The sequence below is a fragment of the Silurus meridionalis genome, chromosome 18 (genome assembly GCF_014805685.1).
Source record: "Silurus meridionalis isolate SWU-2019-XX chromosome 18, ASM1480568v1, whole genome shotgun sequence".
In the NCBI taxonomy this organism is placed as follows: domain Eukaryota; kingdom Metazoa; phylum Chordata; class Actinopteri; order Siluriformes; family Siluridae; genus Silurus; species Silurus meridionalis.
Genome location: NC_060901.1, coordinates 22,217,405 through 22,230,436, shown reverse-complemented (window position 1 = coordinate 22,230,436; position 13,032 = coordinate 22,217,405). Strand labels below are relative to the sequence as shown.

The 13,032-nt window shown below is 44.1% G+C and overlaps 1 protein-coding gene across 2 annotated transcripts in view; it reads right to left on the bottom strand.

Annotated features, from left to right (window-relative positions):
- Positions 1-590: 590 nt before the first annotated feature.
- The window catches only part of bach2b (BTB and CNC homology 1, basic leucine zipper transcription factor 2b), an 86,193-nt gene continuing 73,751 nt past the window's right edge, over positions 591-13,032 (bottom strand). For both annotated transcript variants that reach the window (XM_046874173.1, XM_046874172.1), the window contains exons 3-5: positions 10,591-12,012; positions 2,939-3,145; positions 591-1,913 (exon numbers count right to left, since the gene is read on the bottom strand). In XM_046874173.1, coding sequence (XP_046730129.1) covers positions 1,425-1,913; positions 2,939-3,145; positions 10,591-12,012 — 2,118 coding nt within the window. In that variant the 3' untranslated portion in view covers positions 591-1,424. The remainder of the gene's footprint in view (positions 1,914-2,938; positions 3,146-10,590; positions 12,013-13,032) is intronic.

The window sequence follows — 13,032 nt, the reverse complement described above, 5'->3', positions numbered from 1 at the left end:
AAAAAAAAAAAAGCCAAGGGAGGACATCTATAAAGAGAGGGAGCACTACCTGTACAGGGTCACCGATACACTCGCCATGCTCCGTATTATATATACACAGAAAACACGCATTCTAGCCAGCAAGCACTTTGTACATAAGCAAAAAAAAAAAAAAAACACAACAAAAAATTCCCAATATATCCCAAATATCCCAAACACAGGACTATTGCTGATGCACAGGGGGTGGGGCGTTTTTTTTTTTTTAAAAGGTCACGAAAAAAAATCAGATTCGTTCGTTTTCTTTCTTTTTCGTCTCGTCGTTCGTCCTCCTCCATTTCAGTGCTGTCAAAGGCAATAGAGGAATGTTTTTTGTTTTTTTTGCATTTTTTTTTTCACTTTACGGAGAAGACCGACCGTACAAATGAAGTGTTGTCGAGTGTCGGGACACTGCGAATGTGTAACACAGAAGATGTCGTTTTTTTCTCTTTTTTGCATATGAACATTTAAAGTCTAGCTGCTGTAAAAAAAAAAAAAAAAAAAATATTATAATAAAATAAATAAAAAAATTTCAAAAAGAAGAACAAAATAATAATAATAATAATAAAAAAAACGGTCATGTAACATAATCTGTAACCTTTTCATGAAGGACTAGAATCAAACATTCAGAATAGTTTCCTGAGTTTCCTGAATTTGCCCGTGGCATTGAAGAGAGAGAGAGAGAGAGAGAGAGAGAGAGAGAGAGAGAGAGAGAGAGAGCCCTGGTGTTAAATCAGACTGGTGTAGCTGCACAGTGTAGGATTAAAAGGTGTAACACTGTAGGTACTAATTTAACACTGTTGGTCTTTCTGTAAGGACAGAAAGAAGAAAGGAAAGATAGAGAGAGAGAGAGAGAGAAAGAGATCAAAAAAAAGAAAAGAGAGAGAGAGATACTGAGCTGCTGCTAGGTCCGTGGATGTGAGACGTGATGTGGTTGGAGCCGATCCCCTCCGCGAGCTGGACTGTGACCCGGAGAAGACAGCGTCGCCGTGTAGCACCATTGAGTTTTTTTTTTTTTCCTTTGTTTTTTTTTCTTTTTCTTTTGTTTTTGTTTGTTTTCTTCTGCGAGACCTTTCAGCCCGCGGCTGAGCCCGAGAGAACCTGGAGTAACAGTATTGCTGCTGTTAAGACAACTGTAGTGTCAACTGTGTATCAAAAAAAGGACAAAAAATTATCAATTGGACAAAAAAAACAAACAAAATAAAAAAAAGACATAAATATATAAAACCTAACAAACAAACAAAAAAAGATTCATAGATTCAACACTGGCAGAGGCTGACCATTTGAACACCCCTTGAACTGGGGGTTTTGTCAGAAGATAAAACGAAATTAAATAACGATAATAAAAAATAAAAATTAAAAATTAAAAAAACGAACAAAACGAACAAACGAACGAACGAACACTGTCACTAGGTGCAGTCTTTTCTCGGCTGTTCGTCAGTGGTACATTTATCGGTCATCTCCTGACAGAAGTCTACCGTCACCGTCTGATTGGACTGTTCCAAACACTGGCCCGCTTCGAGGTAGGCGGAGCCTGGCGGCGTCGGCGTCGTCGTGTCGTCCCCTTTGCCGTTCCCCACATGACACTTGGATGATGCTGGTTCCGGGTGCGTGTCGTTCGCGACTGCCGTTTTGACGTATTCGGATTCGGGCGTAGCAGCTCCGGAGCGGGTGGTGAGGTCTATGCTGGCTGGCGCTGGCGGGGGGTGGGTCGGGGAGGCGGAGTCTGAGGCGGGCCGTAACACGGGGCAGTAGTGATGGAGAGACTGGACCTGCTCGGGGCTCAGTGTGACGTCACGACACACCTCCTGAGACAAGCAGGAGAAATTCTCCCACAGCTCACCCATACACGCCTTCAGCTGATTCCGCTCGGTCAGCAGCTTCTCCTTCTCACATACCTGCACACACACACACCATTTTATAATAAATAAATAAATAAAGATCTATACGCAGTCCTGCGTCGTGTTAAAAAAGACAAAAAGTCGAATTTTTTTGACAATAACGACAAAATAATAGTCGAATAGTCGCAATCACGAGAGTAAAGTCGAAATGTTTTGAGAATAAAGTCGAAATATTTTTTATAATAACGTCGGAATTACGGGAATAGTCGAAATTCTGAGAGTAAAGTCGAAATTACGAGAATAAATTCGAAATGTTTTGAAAATAATGTCGAAATTCCGAGAATAAAGTCGAATTTACACAAATTAAGTCGGAATTACGAGAATAAATTCGAAATGTTTTGAAAATAAAGTCGAATTTACACAAATAAAGTCGAAATTACGAGAGTAAAGTCGAAATGTGAAAATAAAGTCGAATTTACACGAATAAAGTCGAAATTACGAGAGTAAAGTTTAAATATTTTGAAAATAAAGCCGAAATTACGAGAGTAAAGTCGAAATATTTTTGATAATAACGTCGAAATTACGAGAATAGTCGAAATTCTGAGAGTAAAGTCAAAATTACGAGAATAAATTTGAAATATTTTGAGAATAAAGTCCAAATTACGAGAGTAAAGTTGAAATGTTGTGAAAATAAAGTCGAATTTACACAAATAAAGTCGAAATTACAAGAGTAAAGTTGAAATATTTTGAAAATAAAGTAGAAATTACGAGAGTAAAGTCGAAATATTTTGAGAATAAAGTCAAAATCATGAGTAAGTCAAAATATTTTTGATAATAACGTAGAAATTACGAGAGTAGTCAAAATTCTGAGAGTAAAGTCGAAATTACGAGAATAAATTTGAAATGTTTTGAGAATAAAATCGTAGAAATATGACATTCAAATGGTGAAATTTTGAGAAAAATCACAGAATTGCAGAAAACGTAGTTATAATCAGTAAACGGACACTGCAGCGTAATTTACGACTGGAATCTCGTAATCGTAGATTTTCGAGAGAAAACGTTTGATCTCTTTGTTCTTTTACCAGTTTGCGTATTTCGCACTCCAGGTTGAGGATGCAGTCGAGTTTCCTCTTGCGGCAGCGTTGGGCAGCGATGCGGTTTTTACTCCGCCGCCGCACGTCGTGGATGAACTCGAGCTGCTCTGACGTCAGCTTGTGCATCTTCACCATCATCTGGAAGTCATTGCGTGGAAGATTCGTGATCTGATCGACGGGGAAAGGGAGTTTGATCTGCGAAGGAGATCGGCGGATTAGTTTGGGAGACGACAAGGAACGCAAATAATCGCATCTCTGTCGCAGCATGGTCACGTTTTCAAACCTTCATGATGCTCTACTTCTGAATTAGAAGGATGGTTTCACAATCCAGGACGTTACTGTGGAACCTGGAAAAACTAATGTCCATGGAAATCGCTATATCGAAGCTCAGGTAGGAACCGAACAAATGCGAAAAAAACCTGAGTGCTGACCCACTCATATCTCATACGCCAAATGAGCAAAAGTTTGTGGACACCTGACCGTAAGATATGCTTCTTTTTAAACACGTTCCCCATTTCCGGTTGCAATAAACTTCTTTTAGATGTTCCGCTAGATTCTGTGGAGATTTGCGCTGCTTTAGAGCTTTAGTAGGTGAGGTTTACTGATGTAGGCGAGATTGAGGAGATCTGGGGTGTTCGGTTAGACCTTCTACTCTAACCCCAATTTCCATGGGTTTGTTTACAGGAGCATTGTGTTGCTGGAACAGGTTTGGGTCAATGAAGCGAAAAATTTCATGCTACAGCATCCAGAAACGTGTGATATACTTTTCTGATTTCTGCTCTTGAAACCCCCCTCCCCCAATTTATTTTATTTTATTTTATTTTTTTTTTTCTTCATATTTTCCTAAAAGCTTCTAGTCGTTGCAGTTCTTTTTACCACCACAAGATGGCAGCAAAGACCCACAAATCGCTTGGTGCCGAACACAATCAGTTGCTTCACATTTCAATGGTATAATTCCATCACAGGTAATGAGAGAGGGAAAAAAAGGAAAAGAGTGGAAGAGAGAGAGAGAAAGAGAAAGCGAGAGAGAGAGAGAGAGCGAGAGAGAGACGACAAAAGAACCGAAAGCGAGCATCTCTCCATCTGTTGGTGTGACTGAGGCAGACAGCAGCCGGTAACGGGAGGCAGAGAGACAGCTGGCGCACTCGTTTCTTCCTCCGTCTCTCGTTCACGCTCCTGCTGGGTGATTACTAGAGGAGATGAGTATGCAAATCCGCACCGTTAACGAGCTGGTGCTACAGGGGCTGCCGGAGCAGTCTGTCTGACCATATGACACACACACACATCAATACACACACACACACACACACACACACACACACATCCGTACACAAATATATTTTCGGTATCTGACAAGAACTTCTTGCTTTGGAAGGTATTTCGGCTTCCTATACCTACATTACACCCATAACTTCAGCCACCGTGGAAGTCAAAAGATGGAGGGATGATTTTGCAAGATTGCAGGAATTTCCAAGACTGGGAACTTTCCATGGGAATAAACTGGGAAACTGACAAAAATGCAGGTGTTTCTACGTCCACATTGATCCATCACATGCACACTGCACACTTACTGCAGGGCCACCGAGGCCACGCCCCCTCCATGCCCTCTGCATCCCTCCAGAACTTCACACACATCATTTCCGAATGTCTGTCTTGGCGAGATTTCGCATAAATGACTAATTTGACATAAACTCATGTTTAAAACGTGTGTGTAAAGCTGCTATGTGACACAATTATACCAACAATTCAAGTCTAGAATATTTATATTTGTAAAAATTTCTCCACATTTCGAATGAATTCCCAAACATTCCCATAAATTCCTGGTTAGTTTCCAATATTTCCAAATTTCACCATTGAAAGTTTCTGGAAATTTACCGGACCTTTTCTGCCCCTTCGCAACCCTGCGACAAGCATGCATTCGGCTACGCGAGTCAAAGAACCGCGAGGGATCGTTTCGAAATGCTGCCGCTTCACCGATCATGGCTTTGATACGGACCTCGGGTTTCTTCCGAGTTCTTTAAGGGTTCCTCAGGTTGGAGGATGGGAACTGGAAAGTGTTTTCCAGATAAAAACATTGGAATCGTTCTATTTATCTCACGCATTATAGCTCAGTGGTTAAAGCGCTGGGTTACTGATCGGAAGGTTGGGGGTTCAAGCCCTGGTATTGCCAAGCTGCCACTCTTGGGCCCTTGAGCAAGGCCCTTAACCCTCTGTGCTCCCGGGGTGCTGTATCATGGCCGACCCTGTGCTCCGACCCCAGTTTCCGAGCAAGCTGGGATATGCGAAAAACAAATTTCACTGTGCTGCAATGTATATGTGACAAATAAATTTCTAGTCTATTCTATAATTAGCGCAAAAGCTGGCACTCTTAGGGCCCTCAAGTAAGGCCCTTGACCCTCAGTGCTCCAGGGGTGCCATGTCCTGTCTGATCCTGCACTCTGGCCCAGGCTGCCTAACATCCCTGGGGTATGTGAGGAAAGAATTTCCCAGTGCTGTGAAGTAAAAATCCCCCCTTTACCCTTTTTTTGGATATCTGTATATCTTCAGTTATTGTACTATAATAATAATAATAATAATAATAATAATAATAATAATAACAATAATAATAATAATAATAAGACTTGATGTTTCCTTAAGGCTTCTCCAAATCCAGAGCGAGGATAAAAAAAAAAAGCCGGATCAGGTCACATGGCCACGCGGATGTCAGAAGGAAGTGTGTATTTAGTGCGAGAGATGACGGAGTGAACACTGGCGGCGCTCGTAAATCCCGAGCCGCCGCCAGCTCGAGCCCGAGCAAGCTCGTTTGTCTCAAAGGAGCGCTGCGGCGGGGAAAAAAATGGGTCTAGACGAAAAAAAGTAGGTCTCGTTTGTTACTCTGAGCATCCTGGCCCACTTTAGCGAACAAACGAGGGATTATGGGAAGGCGCCGGAGGAGCGGGAAGGTCACGAGGTCGCCGGGAACGCAGCTGTCTGAGGCGGCGGGAAGTTTGTTTCGGCATGACACAAATCAGGCAGGAGGATGGAAATCGGGCGGATTTTGTCCCGATTTATTGCTCAAATCTGCTCGACGCAGCAAATCTGACGGAATATTTGCCCAGACTTTTTTTGCTTCTTCCCCCAAAAGTCCCCCAAAGAAGCGCACAATTCTATCGGATGCCTTTTGGATGCTGGAGCATGAAATTTTCCCTTTGCTTGTGCTAGGAGACACAAACTTTTCCGATCTGCTCCATGAAGATATACGTATCAAAGAAACCTCTCACCCTTATAATTGACTATTTACCCTTTTCCAATCGGGGCAGACGCTACAGCTGCCCCAGAGTCGTTCAGGCTCCTGAGCCGTCAAGCATAACGGCATGAACTTCTTTAGCAGTTTGACCAGGACCGGTTCACCAGTGGTCAGTTGAGATACCGACCACGGCAGACCAGAAACATCCCACAAGAGCTGCAGTTTTGGAGATGCTCTGACCCAGTCGTCTAGACATCACAAATTGGCCCTCAAATTCTTACGCCCATTTTTTCCTGCTTCTGTCAACTTTAAACACAAAATGTTCACTTGCTGCCTAATAAATCCCACCCACTAACAGGTGCCATGACGAGGAGATCAATGTTATGTCTGATCAGTGAGTAATGTCAACAAATACACTATCTATATTGTATTCCAGGCCATAAACGTTCGATCAGTTGCATCACGAACTCCTGATGTCTCTTCTCGAAAGCTGCCAGAGACACTGACTGGGACCTGACGTCGCGTTTTGTTCGATCTCTCTTTGCGGTTTTCCGATTTTACCCGATCGAGCCGTCGTGTATTAAAAACAAGACCACAGGCGGCTCATAGCGAGAACGAGACGAAGCTCTTGGAGTATCGACTTCACTGCTCACTTCCTCCGAGCGACTCTGAAGGGGTTAAATGATGAGTGCTTTCTGATCACGCCCACACGCCGATATCGACACGGCTCACAGTCTGTGGTGCAGACACACAAACACAGGATGTCCGGGGGTTGCAATTCCAGTTCTTATACGTATGTACGCGCTCGCACGTGCAGAACCAATTCAATGAGGCAAAAAAGCATCAGGTGAAGTCAACAGTTATTTTTTTTCTAATACACGACACGGACCAAAGTATTGGGACCTGTAACTCCATCATGACAATGCTCCTGTGCACAAAGCCAGCTCCATGAGCATGTGCTTTCCATGGGGTTGGAGTGGAAAAATCCATAAATCTGCTATAGGGCTCTGAACCCTATAGACCACATTTGAGGTAAATTGGAACCCCAGACCTCTTCACCTCAGCTACATCAGCACCTGACTGGTCTTTGGTTTACTGATGGGAAGGTCTAAGGTTCAAGTCCCAGTATTGCCCAGCTGCCACTCTTGAAAGAGCAAGGCCCTTAACTCTCTATGCTCCAGGGGGCGCTGTATCATGGCTGACCCTGATGCTTTCTGTACATGTGACAAGTAAAACGCACATATAAAAAGCATACATCACTATATAAAAGGAAGATGCAGCTCTACCTCTGCCATGTTAATCTCTATTCTATGGGACAATCAGGACACGCTTCGGTCTGCTTTTGTCTCGTTACGGTGGTCCTGCCGGCAAGCCCACGCTTTAACAACTTCCTTCCTTCGCCTAAATTCATTGTTTCCAGTGTTGCTATTTTTAAAGCAGTGTTTCAGCCATTCCCCCTTTCTCTCTTTCTCTCTCTCTCTCTCTCTCTCTCTCTCTCTCTCTCTCTCTTTTTTCTGCCATTTGCTATATAAACACACAGAGGCAGTGTGAGTGCAGTTTTATTCTCGTCCTGATGAGAAAAGTGGGCCGAGAGACCATAAGAGAAACAGCAGGAGAGAGAGAGAGAGAGACAGAGAGAGAGAGAGAGAGAGAGAGAGAGAGAGAGAGAAAGAACCTCCAGGGAACATGAGGTTCTTTTTTTCTCCCCAGAATCACGTATCACATCGTGTCTTTTTTTTAAATGAACGTTAATTAGATGCAACAGGCTTGGTGACAGAGGTAATGTAGCGAGCATGTCGGAACGAGAGAGCATGGAAATGAGACCGAGAGCGCCGGGTCACGACGAACAACCCGGTCCTTTGAGATTACACGATTCATCTGCTTTCTTTCTTTCCTTATTTTAGAAAGTCTCATGGTGTGAGCATGAGGGAGAAAAAAAAATCAGCGATGGAAGGAGTCTCCAGTGCGAGTGCTTTCTTAATAGTATAACATTCTCTCTATTTTAATTGAAAGTCTTGCAGCTTCTAAATCTAAGAGCTGGAACGAAGAGAAACGGGTAGAATGCGAGTTACTTCGTTTTTCAGCATTGAATAGGACGTAACTTTAAATGGATAAAAAGTATGTGTTGAGCTTCATAAAAAAACATCCCAGCAATGCAATTTGCTGTAGCATAAGAAATACATGGTATACAGGAATGTTCCGTTATAGATAGTGTGTGTGTGTGTGTGTGTGTGTGTGTGTGTACAGATTTGTGAATAAAAAGCCTAATAAGAGCACATTACCTGCAGGCTCATGTGTTCTATGGTGTTAATGCACCATCACCGTCTATTGTGTGTGTGGTGTGTGTGTGTGTGTGTGTGTGTGAGAAAGAGACAGGAAAAAAAAAAAGAGCTGCCTCATTTCGAACGGGCTCCGGTTGCCGTGGCAACGTGCCAGCTGCCTTTCTGCCCACCCCCCGCAACACACATCCGATAACACAAGGTCCGATCACGTGAAAAGCTCTCTTTCTTTCTTTCTTTCTTTCTTTCTCTTTTCTTTCCTTCTGCTCAATCCCTTATTCACAAAACCCATTCAGACTGCAGGCATTTCATCTTTTTCTCCGGACCGGACCGCTCTATTCTTCAACGAGGAACAAAATCAATGAATGACGTTATGTGATAAAGATAAGGAAAACAATAAGAAAGTGCGCGCGCGCGTGTGTGTGTGTGTGTGTGTATTTCTCAGCAAGCATGAGCTACTCTGTGCCTGGTCAGGTGGATTACTGCAAAATGAGAGGATTGGTTTGTCATCCATCTGTGTCAGCAAAGTGAGTGAGAGAGAAAGGAATGGGAGGGGGAGAGAGAAAGACAAAAATAGAGAAGAGAGAAAGAGAGACAGACAAATGAAAGACTGAGTGAGGGAGAGAGAGAAGAGGAAGCTGCTGCTGTCATCCGCCTTAATACTAACAAGCACCACCGCTATTATAGTTTTTAGTGAGTCAGCTGCAATTTTAAGCATAGTACAACACACACACACACGTTCAGTTACTATCGCTGTGAGGACCTTCCATTGACACATATATTATATTGACAAAAGTTGCTTTATTCAAACTCCATGAAGATGTACTTTCCATGAGTTCTTGAATGGTCTGCTAAAAAGCTTCAACTCTATTTAAGACTTTTACGATTAATTGTAATCCTGACGGCACCCCAGGCCTCCTCACTTCCTCAACTTTATCAGTACCTGACTTTACTAACACCCTTGTGGCCGATTGAAATCTCGCAAATCTCCACAAAAATCTAGTGGAATATCTTCCCAGAAAAGCACATGCCAATCTCATCAAGTGCCCACAAACGTTTGTCCATATAGTGTACCTATTAATGCAGCAAATAAACACCCTTGAACACCAGACAAATGTCATCACAAGTATAACTTTAACAAAACTCATTCACTTCTTAGGTGCAAAAAAAAGTCATAATTTTGAAAGAACCTGGAGAGATCCCACAAGGACACAGACAGTGTCTGAGAAAAATATGGACCCTGAAGCTGCCAAGTGTCTGAGAAAAATATGTGCGTACAAATAGTTTTGAGCTTCTGTATTACGTGTATTAGACACGTAGCTATTAAAATTTTATTGTGATATGGCTGGGCAGTTTTGTTGTCTGTCAAATAGTACGAAAAAGCCATGAACAAAGCTATTAGAACCAAAAGAGACAACACACACACACACACACACACACACACACACACACACACACACACACACACACACAAACAAACAGTAAGCAGTAGAAAATCTTATAATCACCAGATTACAGTCGACTTGGCAGACACTGGCGGAAGTGCGTTGTTTGGAAAAATATCAAGATTGAAAAAAGGGCCTGCGAACTTTATGTGGTGGTTTATGACTAAGCAGAACATTAATAGACCTTTCTGAAACATATCCTGTCTTTTTTTTTCTATCTGACCAAAAAGACGAATCCTCGACCAATTGGCACGCTCGCTGGGAAGCGAGTGCAGTTAACGTGATTGAAGCCTCGTTCAGTCTACGCTCGACTCGATCGCATGACCACGCTTTTAACGATACACAATACGGAGCGATTTAGCAATCATTTTTGCCTTTACCTTTAAATAACCTGCCTGACAGACGGCAGATAAACATCTAGGCGCTCATAATACCACTGTAAATCAGGACGGAAGAAGGACCTTCTACAGACACACGTATCATTATTGTGTTCACTACCACACCATAAATTACTGCACAGGACTTTGGTAAATCATCTGTTCAGCAGGAGGGAAATCAAGACAAAGTGCCTTCTGGAACTGATGAACAGAAGACGTTTGCAAAACCATAATCTAAGCGGTGATGGATCTAGTGTGCCTGAAGTCTGCTTGACAAATTAAACCAGCCCCAGAGAGGAGACCGATCACTTACTTCTGATCCTTGCTCTTGAACATGGCAGGACTCACTGTCTCCTTCGGAAAAGGATCCAGACTCATCGCTAGAGTTGGTTCCGTATGCCTGCTCGCACTTGATTTTCGGCCTTGCCGGGCCAAACAGTTCCTGTGGGTCAGTCGGCATGCAGCGAGTTATGTTAGAGCAGGGTGAAGAGGAAAACTCGAACTGGGGCAGGCTGCAGGGAGAGCCACCGCTGCCGTCCTCAGCATAGGAATACGACGAGCAGGAGCTTGAGGTGCGGGTGCGTGTCTCAGAGGGAGGTGAACGTGGGCACACCTTAATGGGCACAGGGCAGCTGGTGTTAGGCCTTTGGCGACACAGGAGGGGCGGCACCTCGCCAGAAGCAGCACCAGAAGTGGGCAGCGACTGGCTGTTCCCGACCCACAGTCCTTTGGGCAGTTGGTCAGCCAGCTCCTTGTCATGGGAATTGCTGCCTGGGTAGGAATGAGCAGGTGTGGTCAATTGCTCACAGGCTCCTGAAGAAAAGATGACACTGCGCCTGTCTATCTCCACTTCCTGCTTACACATGCCGTCGTAAGACGCCGACCTCAGAGACAGTCCAGTAGAGAAGCTGTCAGCATCTTTGGGGAAGGCCACGGGCACCTGTGAAGGCCTGTAGTCTTTTTTGTGCTCTCCCTGAGTGCTTGCTTTAACCTGGGCACAGGCCAGTCTGCTGGCAATAAGCTGCTGGGAAGTGTTGGGCAAGTCCGAGATGCCACGTGTAAAAAGACCGTGCAGTTCATTTCCGTCCAACTCCATGTCGGCCGTGCCGTTGTCTTTGTCCCTGCCATCGTCTTCATCTTCTGACAGACCCAGTGTGATGGGCTCGTCTTCGCCCTCTTGCGGCTCCTGCTTGATGCGAGTCACAGCTGGCCCACTGAGCAATGTGCTTGGGAAACCTGAGGTACTACTGTTATGTGAGGAGCTCTCGTTGTTGTTGTGCTTACTACATGCCCGCTGGTACTTCCTGTACTTGGGGCATCGTGGCTGATCCGAGGTGACCTGCTGTTCCGAGTCCACTTGGTCATCTGGGAAGTCAGCGCTGGCTACCAGCCGCTCGTGATCTGGCTGACGAAGAGCATGGAGGACATCTGGATGGCGTCGAGAGTGTGGAGAAGCAGCCCAAGTCGCTGGTGCATTCGTGGTCACGACCGAGGCCTCAGCTTGCATGCTCTCATCTTCTGAATGATTGCTCTCGGGTGCCCCCTTTTGGCAAAGCTGGGCACCGTCTTCTTCACTCCGCAGCTGTGCCTCCAGGAAACGGAAGCAGGAGTCCTCTAGGTTGTGCATGCGCAGGAAGTCGGCGCAGCGTATCACTTCCTGGATGTTGTCACGGCTGAGCAGCAACTTGGCTGTGTAGGCAAACTGCAACAATGGAGCAAAGCCCCTGGCAGTGACCTGCACACACACATAAACAAAACACAGTGGAAAATGTTAATGATACCATCAGCAATACCATTGTTCTTCGCACATGGTGTGTGCAGAGGCAAAACTGACAGCTATAATGACCATAAACAAAAGAAGGTAATCTTGCATTGGGTCAACGCCGAAGGTTCTACAGTATAAAACGGCCAAAAATAGCAGCAGCAGCCGACCAGCAGGTAACAATCAACCAAATTCCACCTCTTGTCCCAGACTGACTATTTTTCTCTCCTGGGCTGGCCTTATTCATCCTCTGACTGGCTGAACAGATGGTGCCCCCTGCCTAGACCTGGTGGTATAACAGTGCAAGGAGCACAGGACCATATGGGACTGTCTGGGTACTGTCAGCCCAAATGCATGAGAAATGGATGAAGAAAAGGGAAATATGGAGATTGAAGTTTGGCCTTTGAACCTTGTTATGGCGATTTGGGAAAAGTCTGCGAAGGATCGCATCCATCCATCTATCCATCCATATATCTGGAATTATTTGCTAAATGCATAAAACACTTTAAATTTAGCTATCCATCCATAATTATTTATTAAATAAATGAAAAACTATCCATTTATCCATCCATCTATAATTTATTTTTTTAATAAAAACTTAATAAATATAAAAAAAAAGTGTGCAATTTATATGTAATAAAATTAACTGGCTCTGCCTGTCTGAGTTATGAGTCATGTTATGGCTGAGTGTTCTGCCTGTAAGACACACACACACACACACACACACACACACACACACACACACACACACACACACACACAGAGAGACAGCTAGGTGTTCTCTACACCGTGAAGTATTGCAATGACTCAACTTTGATCTGGGCCAGTATTGTTTCCATGTACAAAGCAGCCTTTCTTTTTTTTTCTGCTGTGGTGACATAAAATCCTGCATCGTGACTTATCTCAAGAGCGCCGGAGAAACGCTTTGTTCTGAATAGCTGGGAGAACGCCGTCTACGCTCACTGTTTGGATCAATTGTTTACGCGGAGCACC